General features: G+C 38.3%; 2 protein-coding genes across 3 annotated transcripts in view; both read right to left on the reverse strand.

Moving 5' to 3' along the window:
* The window catches only part of eif2ak2 (eukaryotic translation initiation factor 2-alpha kinase 2), a 10,256-nt gene extending 908 nt beyond the window's left edge, over positions 1-9,348 (reverse strand). Inside the window, exons 1-20 of the mRNA XM_088421733.1 lie at positions 9,268-9,348; positions 9,039-9,162; positions 8,732-8,846; positions 8,502-8,644; positions 8,320-8,434; positions 7,700-7,758; positions 7,477-7,620; positions 7,271-7,394; positions 6,720-6,781; positions 6,422-6,509; positions 6,243-6,274; positions 6,097-6,133; positions 5,965-6,029; positions 5,760-5,879; positions 5,534-5,638; positions 5,234-5,438; positions 4,428-4,556; positions 1,268-1,369; positions 715-777; positions 1-560 (exon numbers count right to left, since the gene is read on the reverse strand). The exon at positions 1-560 is cut by the window's left edge and continues 908 nt beyond it. Coding sequence (XP_088277859.1) covers positions 435-560; positions 715-777; positions 1,268-1,369; positions 4,428-4,556; positions 5,234-5,438; positions 5,534-5,638; positions 5,760-5,879; positions 5,965-6,029; positions 6,097-6,133; positions 6,243-6,274; positions 6,422-6,509; positions 6,720-6,781; positions 7,271-7,394; positions 7,477-7,620; positions 7,700-7,758; positions 8,320-8,434; positions 8,502-8,644; positions 8,732-8,846; positions 9,039-9,145 — 1,941 coding nt within the window. The 5' untranslated portion in view covers positions 9,146-9,162; positions 9,268-9,348 and the 3' untranslated portion in view covers positions 1-434. The remainder of the gene's footprint in view (positions 561-714; positions 778-1,267; positions 1,370-4,427; positions 4,557-5,233; positions 5,439-5,533; positions 5,639-5,759; positions 5,880-5,964; positions 6,030-6,096; positions 6,134-6,242; positions 6,275-6,421; positions 6,510-6,719; positions 6,782-7,270; positions 7,395-7,476; positions 7,621-7,699; positions 7,759-8,319; positions 8,435-8,501; positions 8,645-8,731; positions 8,847-9,038; positions 9,163-9,267) is intronic.
* Positions 9,349-10,799: 1,451 nt separating this feature from the next.
* Positions 10,800-14,388, reverse strand: gpatch11 (G patch domain containing 11). 2 transcript variants are annotated; one of them, XM_088420652.1, is made up of 8 exons: positions 14,243-14,388; positions 13,715-13,941; positions 13,589-13,630; positions 12,551-12,671; positions 12,382-12,472; positions 12,181-12,291; positions 11,147-11,228; positions 10,800-11,046 (listed from the first exon to the last, which is right to left on the reverse strand). In XM_088420652.1, exons 1-8 carry the CDS (start codon positions 14,290-14,292, stop codon positions 10,991-10,993), a joined length of 780 nt encoding a protein of 259 aa, XP_088276778.1. In that variant the 5' UTR covers positions 14,293-14,388; the 3' UTR covers positions 10,800-10,990. The 2 variants fall into 2 exon arrangements, 1 of the variants encoding a protein (XP_088276778.1); XR_015866294.1 differs by having other exon boundaries at positions 11,014-11,046; positions 11,439-12,291.
* Positions 14,389-14,468: the final 80 nt, after the last annotated feature.

Raw genomic sequence — 14,468 nt, forward strand, 5'->3', positions numbered from 1 at the left:
AAGACTGTCAGCCAATATTTTGCTGAGGGAGGGTGCTAATTTCCCGCGGCACACCTGACAATATCTCGCGGCACACTACGGTTGAAAAACATGGCCGTATTGTATATGTGAGCCAGGGAGCTAAGCAATCTTCCCTTTTTTTTTCCAAACTTGCTGATCATCCACCAAATCCTGATAGTGTCAAGCCCAAATAACATGTGCATTAATTAAAAAGTGGGTGAATGACTGTGTGGACATCCGCCTCACAATTCAAAAGTTGAGGCGGCTCCAGCCTTTCTGTTTTGAATCTTCATATTCAACCCATGCCTACGTGGGATTTCTCTGAGTGTCAATTAATTGAACACGCTGAAATGTCCATAGATGTGACTGTGATTGGCCTGCAATCGTTTCAGGATAAATCCTTCCTCTCACCTGAAGATGAATGGATGGATTCATTACACAGTCTTTTTGTCTTGAGCAAGTTGAAGTGCATTAACACACTCTTCAAGGTTGGTCTTCAGGTCACTGGCTTCAGGCCGGTCTTCTGGCCTCAAGCAAAGCATTGACTTAATCATTGGTTGCTGCAAATGAAAAAATAACAGCCTTTTAAAACGTGTACATCTGCATACATGCATAAAGGACATACATACATAAAATGTGCAAGATTCATACAAGATGTTCCTGTGAGACACAGATTAATCTTGCTAATGAAATGTCAGTGATGATGTGCTGTACCTCTGTGGGGAACTGTTGGGAAAACTCGATTGGGATTTTCTGGGTTCTGACATCAGTCCACAACTGGTTACCAAAGAATGACAAAATAAGAGTAAGAACATATCCAATGAGCTTGAGTGAAATTCATACTCCAATCAACCGCACTGCATTTCAACATGATGTGGCTAGTCATTTACTTCACAGAAAGTAATTTTCCTCATTATAAAATCAATCACTGAACATGTCACATAAACAGCTTGCCAAACTCCCAAGAAACAATAGAATAGATTCAATGGAACAAATTAAACAAATTATCTGTTTCAAACAACCAAAAGGCTGACTGAGCTACACTGATTACTTGTATTTCTTTTTCGATTACTTGTATGTTCTAAATGTCCTCCAGTGCAAATTAAATTGCTACTGTGGCATCATATAAAATTAAAAAAAAAAACGTGTGCAAGCTTCTAACTTTTATTTGCATCCTAATTAGCACACTGCCTAAGGCAGCCTTCCGTATCTATAGTTGCTTTGAGGTTACGTTTTAGGACCATTGCTCAATAACAGCTTAACTTACCTGTGCTCTTTCATAGCGGGAGACCATGCACCACAGGAGCTCGAAATAAATCAAACCTAGAGCAAATATGTCCACTTTGTGGTTATAAGCAGTCGTATCTTTCTGCAATAAAGAAAGAGTGCAGTTGTTCAACAGTTAAAAGAAAGCAAACACTGGTGAGATTACTTGTATGCAGTACTTAGTCAGCGTTCTCTGACTGCCGCACATATGCACATGCAGTCTAAAGACCTAAAATGCTAAATGACAATTGATGAGCACCTTTTCTTGATCATTTCTTATGCAGAGCTGTAATCACTCAATAGCACAGTTTTTATTTGATTTAAATTTGCATTTGCATTTTACATCAGTGCGGAGTCATCACTTGCTTTTAGTTTCTGAGCTGAGATTAGGCACAAAAGGTCTGTAAGATGTTTTTACCATCCCAGCCAATGCATTGCATGCATTTTTTTTAAACAAAGATGTAAAGTGCCACTTTAAAAAAAATGACTATTTACATGGTAGATTTGCCCTGAAAGCATCAAAACTCTCTCTCTCTCTCTCATATATATATATATATATATATATATATATATATATATATATATATATATATATATATATATATATACACACACACACACACACACACACACACACACACACACACACACACACACACACACACCCATGGAGTGACCCACAAAAGTAATGTGTCCATATTGTCTAGACTCCGTCACTGGTGGCACCCTGATCTGCTCGCTAAAAGTTTTAGTTTAAGAATTAGATATGATTTGTCATGAAGGAGAAGAATTGTCATATAACTGAAATGGGTTGTATGGAATGTTAGACTTAGAGTGAAAAGAATTGTTGTATAAATGAATGGAGTGTATGGAATGTTAGACAGAGTGAAAAGAATTGTCGTATGAATGAAATGGGGTGTATGGAATGTTAGACTTAGAGTGTGGGCCCCACGACTAAAACAAAATTACATCAAACAGAAACCGGCCGGTGCCCAATAATGTAGTGGACTATACTGACATGTCGGTCTAAGTCCAGGGCAAAAGGTACCTTTTTAATTATTTTTCAGTTATTGTCGAGACTTTCTCAGGATCAATCAATCAATCAATTATTGTCCAGACTTTTTCAGGATCCCCAAAGACCTAACCCTGTGCTCAATAGGAGGCGCTGTCTTTGATCAAAGCTCTTATCAATCGGCTCACAGGTTCCTGCGGATCGTTAGATCTAACAGCAGTTCACATTTCACTACAACCTCATTGGCTACGGTTGAGGAAATGATGGGCCCCAAACTTAAATTTGAGCCAATGTGGCATTCACAATCACAGGCCCACGTGGAGCGCTTGAATACAACTCAAACAACGCCTCACATATAGGTGCGCTCAGACAGGGCTGAATTGGCTCCAAGCCCTGCCATTGGCGTTGTGTTCCATCAGACAATCTGTAAATCACCAGAAAGGGTTCACACCTTTTGGACTCCTGACTGGCCGTCTGATGCCGGGTCCATCCTTGGGTTTGCTCCGCCCAGACCTGGATCCCTAAAGGGTATAGACCCTACTGGGAGCAGCTGTCGTCACTGGTCTCTTCTCTTTGCATTGTGCATCTGCCAGTGTGAGAGGGGGGCACATGCGCTGGACCTTCCATTGGTTGGGTCCATTCAAAATTAGTGCATGGACCTCTTATGAGATTCAGCTGGGCTCATTGGGGGACAGGTGGTACCACGTGTCAAAGACATGTCCTGCCCCTTTGAGAATTATTTTTTTGTGGATTATTTTTATTTTTTGCTGTTTTGTTTTTAGATGTTCTTCTCTCATTTTCTTTTTCCGTTCACTCTTTATTCCTGAAAACTGCTTTCTGGGGTTGTTTATGTATTTTTTGAGGGTGTTCAATTGTTTGTCTAACAATTTAACAAAAGGGGGTACGCTGTCCAGGGATATTATGGAGTAGTATTCCTGCAATTGAATTAAGTTTATGTAATGTTTTCAGTGCTTCTATCCATTTTGTGCTTGGTGCTTCAACATGAGTGTTTTACAGCCTTCCTAAAGCCACTGGTGGTCCTGGCTCCCCCGGAGCCGACGTGCTATTGCAGGCTTTGATGTAGGAAGTAACGCTTGGGGTGCAGCGGACGACCCCACCAATTTAGATGCAATCGGCATCCCCCGCAAGTCCCAACAAAGCTTGCAGCTAGATAACAGCAGGGTTTGAAAGTACTGTATATTGGTTGAAACCACACCCAATGGAATGCAAAGTTGATCAATCTTCATCATGACCAAATTTAGCCTCTTGTGTAAGCAATGTCTATTAAGTTGAAAACTATGTCCAGGTTGGACAACGACCTCTTCCATTCTGTCATGTCATCATTTTGGGCAGATGGAGGGGCTTTGTTGTCACTTTGGGAACCACAGTTTTGATAGTTTTGCAGATATGGTCCTGGCCCAGGGGAAATAAAGACAAGTCGGCACCTCCAAAAGGAACAGATGGCATCCCCCGACCAACATTCCACCATGGGCAAAAGGCTAGGTGTGGCCTTCAAGACAAGATATCAGTCAGGGTTTTATGGTGCTCAGACTTCCTCCCGCTTCAAAGAATGGCCGGCCGGCAGAACAAAGACTTTTGAAGACACCATCCCCACGCAAACAGACCCCCACGCACGCACACTCGCACACACCGACAGGCACGCACGCACGTGCACGCACACACACACACACACACTTGCATTCCACAGTGGGACTAGATGCCCCAAAAGGGTATAAGAACTGAATGTTGAAGGTGAAACGTTGCCATTTTCTGCTCCGACCTGTGGCAGGACTGGCCCGAGGCCTCGTGTACTTTCCCACTCTGTCTGGATTAAATCAATTGTTTCACTATGTTGTGGTATGGGCGATCTTTCAACAAAAACGAACACGCTAGGAACTAGTTTAAGGCAAGAAGCTTTTTTCTAGATTCGTTCAATATATATATATATATATATATATATATATATATATATATATAGAGGGTGTGTATTTAATTTTTCCACACTACTTCTTTGACAAAAACTGGCATAGCATGACAAAACTACAAAGTAATTTATATACTTTGAAATACACACCAAAGTTATAGAGATGATGATATATTGTCCGATTGACAATATTGGACGTTTCACAGTGTGTGCAGATTTTCTCACCTGCTCAGGTGCCATATAATATAGGGTTCCCTTGCACACGCTTCTCTCCTCACTGTCATTATCAACAGTAACCAGGCCAAAATCTCCAATCTTCACGGTTTTATCCAGTCCAAACAGAATGTTGTCTGGCTAAACATTCAGAAAAAGACAAATACACACATTGACAACAGTATGCAAATCTCCAGGACAAAAATGATCAAGCCCAAGAGGTATATTTTCGTGGCGCATCCCTAAAATTAATTTGCATTTGACAGTTACAAATGATTACAGAGAGCATTTTGTTGATCTTTTAATTAAGATTATGCTTTTGAAGGCATTGGAAATCCCCTTTTCATGTTGTGAAGAATAGCCTTCCTGTTTGTATCAATCATTTCTTTACATTAAGAGATGGAAATAATCATTTCCGGTGTCGATTTGTGTTTGGGACAGTGGGGACCAACATAAATTACATAAGTGTTTCAGTTTTGGGTGCAATACTGTGGAATTGACTTGATGATGTAACAGTGTAGTTCTCCGCTAGGGTTGAAGAAAAATTTAAATGCAAAACAAGGACTCCTTATATGGCTATTGATCAAATGTAAACCATTTAGGGATTTTTAAGTGAGTGTAGTATTCATTTATTTTGCTGCATTGAGACACATTATATATTTCCTGTGTTCTAGGTGAATTATTGGGCAGTATAAGATAGACAATAACAAGCCTGGGGCTTCAACCTATTTCTTTTTCAGTTAACAATAGTTTTGTTCGAACTGGTCTTCATTTTTTTTCTGTACTATGTATGAAACTGAAATAAATCATTTATTCACCTTCAAATCTCTGTGGATTAACTTTTCGGCATGAATGCATTCGACTCCTGAGACAATTTGCTGAATAATATCCAAACTGCATTCTCTTCTTTGTGAAGGGTTCAAACTCTGGGTGTTCATATCATCAATCCGTTGACGGAGGGTTTTGGTGTCACACAACTCCATCTGAATATACAGGGACCTTGTGGATGGATTTGTAATAAACCTGTGAGGACCAAAGAAAAAGTGATTGAACATTTGTGCGTGTTGTCAATACATTGAGGAGAACAAACGTCTTTAAAATCATTCAGTAGTACTCACTGGGCAACATAACTGCAAGCAGTATCTTCCGTCCAGCATGTGTAATATCTTACAATATTACTGTGTTGAAGCTTTGATAAAGCCGTTATCTCACGTAAAGATTTACTGGCCAAAAAGAAGACAGATTTTCTTAAGATGCGCCACAGTACATTATGGTAAATAGCAGCAAAGAGAGCACAAAGTGTTCATTAATTAACAGTGTATTTGGTGAAGAAACTTTACTTACGCTTTACAGTGAACAACCTTCACAGCATAGTACTTTTGCTCAAGCTTGTGTTTTGCCTTGAAAACAGAACCAAAGGCCCCCTTGCCTATGGGTTCTACACAGCTAAAGTCCTCTTCAAACCTGTTAAATGGAACAGGAACCTCATAATACCTGTCCCTAAGATTGCCACAAAAAATAAATACATCTTTTCCTTAAATTCACATACCTCGAATTGGATGATTTTTGTTTACTATTATCTTCACCGTCTTTGAAATCTACAGTCTTTCCAGCCTTACAATATAAAGATAAAAAAGATGTGTTAAAGACTAAATTTCCATTACAGTGTAATTTATTTTACCTGTTGTCCATAAACATTTGGAAAGTTTGCTGCAATTCTAAAAAGAGGAAAAAATGAGAGAACAATAACAATAAGAGTAAAAAGGAAAAACTCGTGTGTAAATATATCATCCGTTCATTCATAGCTGAACTCAGACGGTGTCTTACTTTAATCTGGATTTGCAGTCTGGAGTTTTACCCTTGGTTAAAAAAAGTGAATAAAAAACAAAACGGTTCAGATTAGACACACGTAACCTATTATATTGTTTTAAAAAAATAGTCAGAAACTTTGAAGGCTTTTCTCGATGTAGTGTACGTTAACATTTATTGTATTGGTAATGACACACCTGAACTTTGGGAGAAGATTCCGCAAACTCTACTGAACCACTTGTGGGGGTCACCGGCATGTTTTTCAATTTTGCATTAAATGATCTCCTTCAAAAATAAGAAGAGAAGTGCAATCAATCTTTAATCCAGACCCAAAAGAGGTCCACAACATATGACAGTAATGACAAACAAAGAATAGGCAATAAAATCACAGCCCATACAAACATTCTCCAGAGGGCTTCCAAAGCACAGAGGTATACCTAGTAAAGGTTTCTGGTAATCAAAAGTATACATTTGATGTATTGGTTAGTAACTTACGACAGGTTTGGTGAGGACAACATGCTTGATGCACTACTGTCATATGCAGAGGACTGCAAGACCTGTCAGACACATAGAAAACGTAAATAATGTAACTGATGATCAGTTCAGGTTCTAGTGAAGTGCACGATGATGACATTTTAATCCATTGTGTACTTACTTGGCTTCTTATATTAGCTGCTATAATGTGAATCATCATCTGCAATACTGCTTCACTGGCTCAGTAGAAAAAATGCAAGTATGCGACCAAGGTAGCATAGTATGCCAAAGTATGATACAAAAGTACTAAAACATAGGTGAGCTGTACAATTAATATGAATAAATAGATCAACCTTTTAGGTGGAAACATTTTTTTGGTACAGTATTTACATTTGGTTTGGATATGTAAAATCCCAATGCCTTTAGTGAAATAAAGTTTCGATTTTTTTATTTTTTTTTTTTTGGGGGGGGAGTATTGTATCCCATTACAGATTGAGGTTTCAATATAATGTACATACTGTACTGTATGGTCATGTTTAAAAAAAACAAAAACAAAAGCCAATAAATACTACCTCACTGTCTTCTTTTTCAAGAACAGAAAGGGCCAAATGAGCAGCATTTTGCTTGGCTTCCTTGGCAGTCTTTCCTGCCCCCACAGGGTAGTCCTGGCCATCGATCACCAACCTGTAGGAAAATCTGTGCAGACAAGAACCTATTAGTTGTGTCTGAGATTCGAGTTTGTGTATCTTTAAGTGTCTAAATAGGGGCTGGGCTTTACTTATGGTTATGAGCTGGGCCGCTTCTCTCCACTTCCATAAAATTTGGAATGCGATGTGTTTTCTGACAGTAATGGTAGATACTTCCGATAAAATTGCTCTCAACAAAGCCAACATCTTCAGTCTTCGAACTTGGTGTATAGTCACTATGTTGCAAAAAACCCCATCAAATTAGGTAGGCTAGTCAACTGATTTCAAACATAATGCAGCATGGTTTGTGCTCACCACTTCTCTGGTTTCTCCTTTTGTTGATTTAAAGAATCAAACAGGTTCTCACCTTCAGTCTGAAAACAAACACACTCTTTTTGATAAATCGATTGGAATACTTACTTGCCTTTTGTGAAAACTTGGGTCACAATCAAAACATAACTTTTTGTGACATTCTGAAACTTCCTTGGCAGACAGACTGGAGCACATGCATGGATATTTTGGTGGCATGAGCTCTAGTATAGAAAAGTGAGCCCAACGCCACAACTATTCATATACTTTAGTTTAGATTTAACTATGTATTTATTTTTGTTAACAGTAAAATGATTAGCTATTGAGGGAAAGGAAAGCTACATTGACTATATAGGAAGTCTAAGAAGCCTTGCTAAAATGTTTTGGAGGTTTCTACAAAAATGACATCAAGCTATATCATCTACCTTTCTTCTATTTCCACCAGCAATGTGACACCAATACTGCACAACTCAAATAAAAAAAAAAATACATCTTCTTAGGAGGAAGTGGTAATACGTATTTTTTTTCTCATTCAGGACAAAAGTTCTGGAGCTATAGTAGAGCAACTAATTGGGTGTATCTGTGCACATGCTGGTAGATCATGATTACAATGTGTGATTTCTTACCATTGATGCTTCATAAATTTCATGATATGCAAGCTTAGCAGCTTCTTTCTTGGCTTCCTTCTTTGTTGTCCCAGTGGCAAGTGGATACTCAATCTTCCCAACCAAAAACCTACATCTTAGAGAAGCAAAACATTCCATCAGTAACCCTGCATTTAAAAGTTGGCAGCATTATTGGGGCTTACTGAAAGGACGTGGATGATCCAATTTTTGTCGATTCAAGAAATCTGACATCCATCTTTATTTTCTGACCATATCCATAGAGCCAGGACACGTGGTCTTTAATTGTTTGACTGACTGGTCCGACAGATACTTGAGATGCATGCTCCTGTTGAAAAAAAAAAAAACTATTCTATCCATCTCTTCAAAACACATACAACTAATATACCGAATTGTGTGTGCAGTCTGACTCAACCTTTTCCAATAAGCTTTGTAAAGCAAATTTGGCGGCATTCTGTTTGGCTTCCTTCTTAGTGTTTCCCACACCCTCTGGATATGCCTCGTCATTGACCACAACTCTCATAGCAAATCTGAGATTAATCAACAAATAACAAACATTTAACATTATAACCACTGTATCTTGAATGCTTGCCACCGCGCTCCCACCACCACCGCCGCTACGTACCTAATGTTTTATAATAAAACTATAATGTAATGTTAATAAAACATGTCAAGTGCCATGCGTTCGACTCTTATTATAAATCGAATTATTTTCAACTCACGCTTTATTTTGCGGGCCACCGGTTCCCATGTCCTCGTACTTCAGTTCCGCACGTTTCCTCTGTGTGTATTCGTTCAATTTAGCTACGTAATTTTCTGTATCCATCATATGACATGGAACTATATCTAAAATCAATGGAGCATAATCAATCATTTACATTTCGGTGTCACATGCAAACGTGAACACAAAAAAAAAAAAAAGGTACCGGGACAGTTTCATACAGTACTTACCGTCACTCTTCAAGTGTCTCTTAGTTAGAATAAGTTTCGGTTTCGATTATCGAAAAAAAAAACTATTTTCTATTTGCTCCTGCTGCGAGTGCCGCCCGGGAAAAATAAATCTCCATATGCTTCAGAATGTGCTAACGACGCAGTTACTGCTCATTCGCATACAGTATTATGTGGACTCCAAATGAACGCGCTGCTAAACATATAAATACATACATAATACATATGACATATCATATATATGTAGGAGAATGTGCTTTTATTTTCGCAGCCAGGAACGGAAGAGGTGAGGCAGCACTCAAACAGCACATTACATTTCACATTACATTGTCAATAAACGTTTAAAAGCCACGCTGCCGGAACCAAATTATTTCTACAAAATAAAAGTACAGTACTTGCTTCCTGGGGACAAAAATAAAATCACTCATCCTCCTACAGTAAAATAACAAAGTTTAACGTTGTAACTCGTATTACTAAGTTCCATTAAAAGTAATGTACAGTATTAAAATTTAACATGATTACAGAGAAAACACAATATGAGTGAATCAATGTTGAAGCACTACTGTCTGAAACGTTTCGCCTGAACATTGAATCGACATTGATACCAAAAGTAGATATACAGAAAGGTTGATCAAATATTGAATCATCTGCTTTTCAACCGTAAATAAAAAGAATTTCTGCTTGAAACAAAAATGAAATGTATTCATGTAAAGTAATTGCAATTCTCCTGACCCACCGGTTTACTGAGGGAGGAAAAAAAGAAGGCCAAACATAGATTCAATATTAATTAGACATTGGCCTCTTTCAAACCTTAGGTCAACCAAAATACAAAGTAGATTTTTTTTTTAAACTACAACTTCAGAAAAAATAATGTTGAACCAAATCCAAAAGGCAACCTTCTTAAGAGTCATTCAACAACTTAACTGTCTATTTTTCAGTGAAGTGGGTCTGTCCCAACTGCAAGCATTTGGTGATAAAAATTGTTGGATCGTTCACATTTAAATTTAGCTCTGATTGCAGGCAGAGTTGACACTAATGCTGTTGTGTTTAAATACCTTTGTGAAATACTCCTGCACGTTCGAGTATGAACCAGGATAAACACGCACACGTTTATCACGTCAACAACACTTTGAAAATTTAGCACAACATTACCAAATTGTTTAATGCAGTTTACAAGTCAATTTTTCAAAACCTAGTAAATCTCTGGACCATTCCCGGATTTCGGCGAAAATGATGGTGTGCTGGTGTGTCTTCCGCTTCTATGTTGTTAATTCGCCGGTCCACCGAAAGGGGTGGTCCCACGGCCAAGTCAGCATGTTGACTTGTTTCCGGTCTGCTCCGCTGCCCCTTTTCGGGTGGAGGGTTCAAATCCAGCCACCTCAGCGCCTTGCCAAACACTCTAGGAGATACGACACCTTTTTGGACCTGCACACTAGAGAAACTTCAATAAAGTGAAAACATTTAGAAACACATGTACATTCATTGTGTATAATTTTATGAACATGAAATATAATGGAAGCACTAAGACATTTACGAGACATCATGGAATTTTTTTTTAATCTCCATTTATATAAAACCTTGTTACAAAGAAAAGTAAATAAAATATAAGATATAATAGAATCAGAGTTCCTCCATACAGCATTGCTGCTACTTCCTGTTGCCTATTGTCCCTTTCACAATGTAGAAGACTCCAGATCTGAAACTACTGCACATTATTGATTGAAGTTCATTCATGCTCTGCTGCTGTATCACCGGGACAGTTCGAGAACAAGTCTTCTTCATCTGGAAAAACGAAAATATTTCAGTCTAGTATCAACAAAGAATATAAAAGGTGGTGGTGTGGGGGAGGGGGGGTAAAGTTCTGAAAAATGATCAAGGTTACCATTATAGGCCGTTCCACACCATATGCAGTAAAAATGGATCCCTCTTAAATACGACGTCAGGATTTGCAATTGATCAAAGGCCTGTCGGAGAAAAAATAAATTACTTAGAAATCAGAACAGATTACCAAATGAAGGGTCAAAGATATTTAAAGAGTTTCCACAGTTTAATATGTGCATATAAATGATATTTGGCACGTTGGTGAATTATTTTCTTATGAAATATGAGTTTTTAAGGTACCAATATTTTTAACTAGGAAGTAAAACGTCTTGTTTACCGTGTAGCTGCCTCACCTCCTTCATGACGGGTTCAATGCCGGCCAGCCAATACATGCTACTGACTGCTCATCCTCAAGAGGCTCACGGATGATGGAAACTATTCCAACAGTGTGAATAATGTGCGCCAAAAAACAGGCATTTTACTGACATTAAAATGCAAAGTGGCGTCAATACACCACTCTCACTAACACGTGTTCCTCCTATTAAATCAGTCCCTGTAGGAACTCAGTCCTTATAACAATAGTTCCGCCAGCGGGTGAATTATTTACTACTGACATTGATTGTCCGGCTATGTGCTCCCAAACACACATTTTGACTACTTCAGCATTTTCTACGGTAAACCGTTGAAGCTAATAAATATAGCGTTGCTGTTTACTAAGTGCAAAATCTATCCCTTTCAGCTCTGGAATAAAAATGAAACTAAAAGACGTGGATAAGGTTGGTATATAGTTTCTTCTGCACAGGTGGTAGGGGGAGGTGTTGGGGAAATACGATTTCCTCCTGTCTTGCTCCTGTCATTTTCATCTGCATGGGTGGGGCCAGTGTGAAAGTACAAAATAAAGGAATGCTTAGAAATGCATCAGTGAGGAAAAATAATACTTTGGGATTGTTTAGGGCAGTGTTTCTCAAATAGTAGGGCTTGGCAAAATATAATTCAGGAACACTGGTTTAGGGTGAGCTGTCAACATTGAAACATGGTTAAAAGCTCCTAAAATTTGACTTTTCATGTTAAAGCTCCTCTAAAATACGCACTAACCGTTAATTCCAAAATTTCTTCTTCCTCGTTTTCTTCTTCCTTAAGATCAGACAACTCCTCTTCATCCCCTATTTTAGGCCAGTACCATTCTTCCCTGGGGACTGTGATGCCCTGAAATGAAAAGACAAACTATGTACCACTGGACTGGTACATCACTGTAATGTCAAGTTTATTTTGCACTCGAACCAATTATTCTCGAACCTTCTGAGAATCCAATTGCTCACAGGCACGCTGACTTCGTCTGAGGTCACCTTCAATTTTTCGTTCCTCTCTCTCTGTCCTAACTCTTGACCTTGAAAGGAAAACAGTATGAGCAAAGACAGATGATAAAACATTGGCATCGTAGGATGGACCAGTGCTCAGTTTTCACCTAAAATCTTCCAGAGATTTGGTCTCATTTTGCTGTTTGGCCTGTACTTTCTTTCGATACTGCTCAAGCTCCTCCTCAGCTTTTCTCTTTTTTGCCTCTTCCATTCCAATGCCACCTCTGTCTGTTTCATCGGACAAAACATTTAGAAAGCATACAATAATTAGCAGAGGTAGTCAGTCCGTCATTTCTGACCAATCAACTTTAATCGTTGTAATCATCACCATCTGTCTCAAAAATGGTTTATCACTTCCAGTAAATGATCCTAATCTCTGAGAAACGTTTATACCGTCATATACTGTGCTTGGGAGTATGAAAGCGTAAACACTGCCTAAATAGGCAGCAAGTTTAAGTACATGTTGCAAACTTTAACAAACGCAGAAATAGAAGATTTTTATGATTGTGGATACTATTAAGAGATTAAAAACCCCTTTATGTATGAGCGTGAGCAACACTTTCTTCTCATGAATCCAGCTGAGCATGATTGGGAAGTCAATGTTTGTGCAGCAATTCAGAGTCATGGTTTCATGATTTGAACTGCATACTGCACGCAATCTTGCTCAGCATATTCATACAGGCCTAAAATAATATGTGATGTTTAGAATGACGTATTAAGAGATTCAGTGCTGTTTTTTGTGCTATTTTATGCTTTTTTTATACATGATTTGAATTAATTATTTGCTTCCAACATTGTCGAGCAAAGCATTCTGGGATGTGTTTCCGAGGTGATGGCATTCAAATAACCAATGGGCACATCACAAAGTAACATCCTCACCCTGACTGGCTCTTAGCCAGGAAATGCAACTGAAGTGATGACAGAAGGTACGGAAGTGATTACGGAAATGCCAAAAGTGATGATGGAAGTGCTCTTAACATTTGGCTGACGGACCGACGATTAAAGTTTACTTAAACTTCCTAAACCACAATGACTGAATAATGTACTGACAGGACTGTAAATGACGGACCAGCAATAAAATGTAAAATGCTCACCTCTGTCAATTAGAGGTATCATAACACAAACATGACAAAATGCCTTCTTACCTGTTTTAATATTCAATGGAATTGGCTCAACTCTGCCAGCCCCTAAATAGGTAAAAAAAAAAAAACGTTTCCATCAACAAATATAAAATACAGATCAAATTTCAATATGTAGATAAGAAAACTTACCTTCTTTCCCAAGGCCTTGTCCAGCTTTGTAGCCCATTTTCTGCAGAAGTGCAAATCCCTTATTGTCATTACTGATTGAATTCTGTAAAGCTGTTTCACGGCTTTCCTTTTCTTGCTCCTTGAAGGTTTTTTGACGGTTTTTAATGTTGCTCTCTTTGTGCTTTTCTTCCCGTTTCATTGCTTCTTTTACTCGCCGCACCATCGTGACACCTGGTTTGACATCTTGCCTGACAGGAGTAAAACGTCGTCAATACAATAACAAAATTGTACTTACAGTAATTATGTGATTAACATTCGCGACTGCTTTTCAATTACTATCCAGTTCAATTCGAGTTTATAAGGTCCATCTACCGCATTTCGTTGCCTCATGTTTAGCGTACTGTTATATTATTAGACATTAATTTACACCAGGCTAAATATAAGAAGAAACTATTTAATTGCGATTGAATATTTTACCATAAACAAAAAGCAGACCAAAATAGTCGGCACACGTTTAAATACAATTATCATCAATAATACATCGCTTACATTTTACCGAGGAAAGCATCGGACATATAATCATCTTCCTCATCGGACATGATTAATGTTTAAATAAAGAAAAACGAGAAGGTAATCCCAGAAAGGATGTCTGATTATCAGTGATTCCCGAACTTCCCGGTTTGGGTCTTAGAAAATACACTCCGACTAACAACAATTTAAGATTATATTCCGTTTATGAAATGAATGAAAAAACGTAATAGAAAAGTGGTTTGTA

The sequence above is a fragment of the Hippichthys cyanospilos genome, chromosome 8 (assembly GCF_059441005.1).
Source record: "Hippichthys cyanospilos isolate Australia breed blue-spotted pipefish chromosome 8, RoL_Hcya_1.0, whole genome shotgun sequence".
Taxonomy (NCBI): domain Eukaryota; kingdom Metazoa; phylum Chordata; class Actinopteri; order Syngnathiformes; family Syngnathidae; genus Hippichthys; species Hippichthys cyanospilos.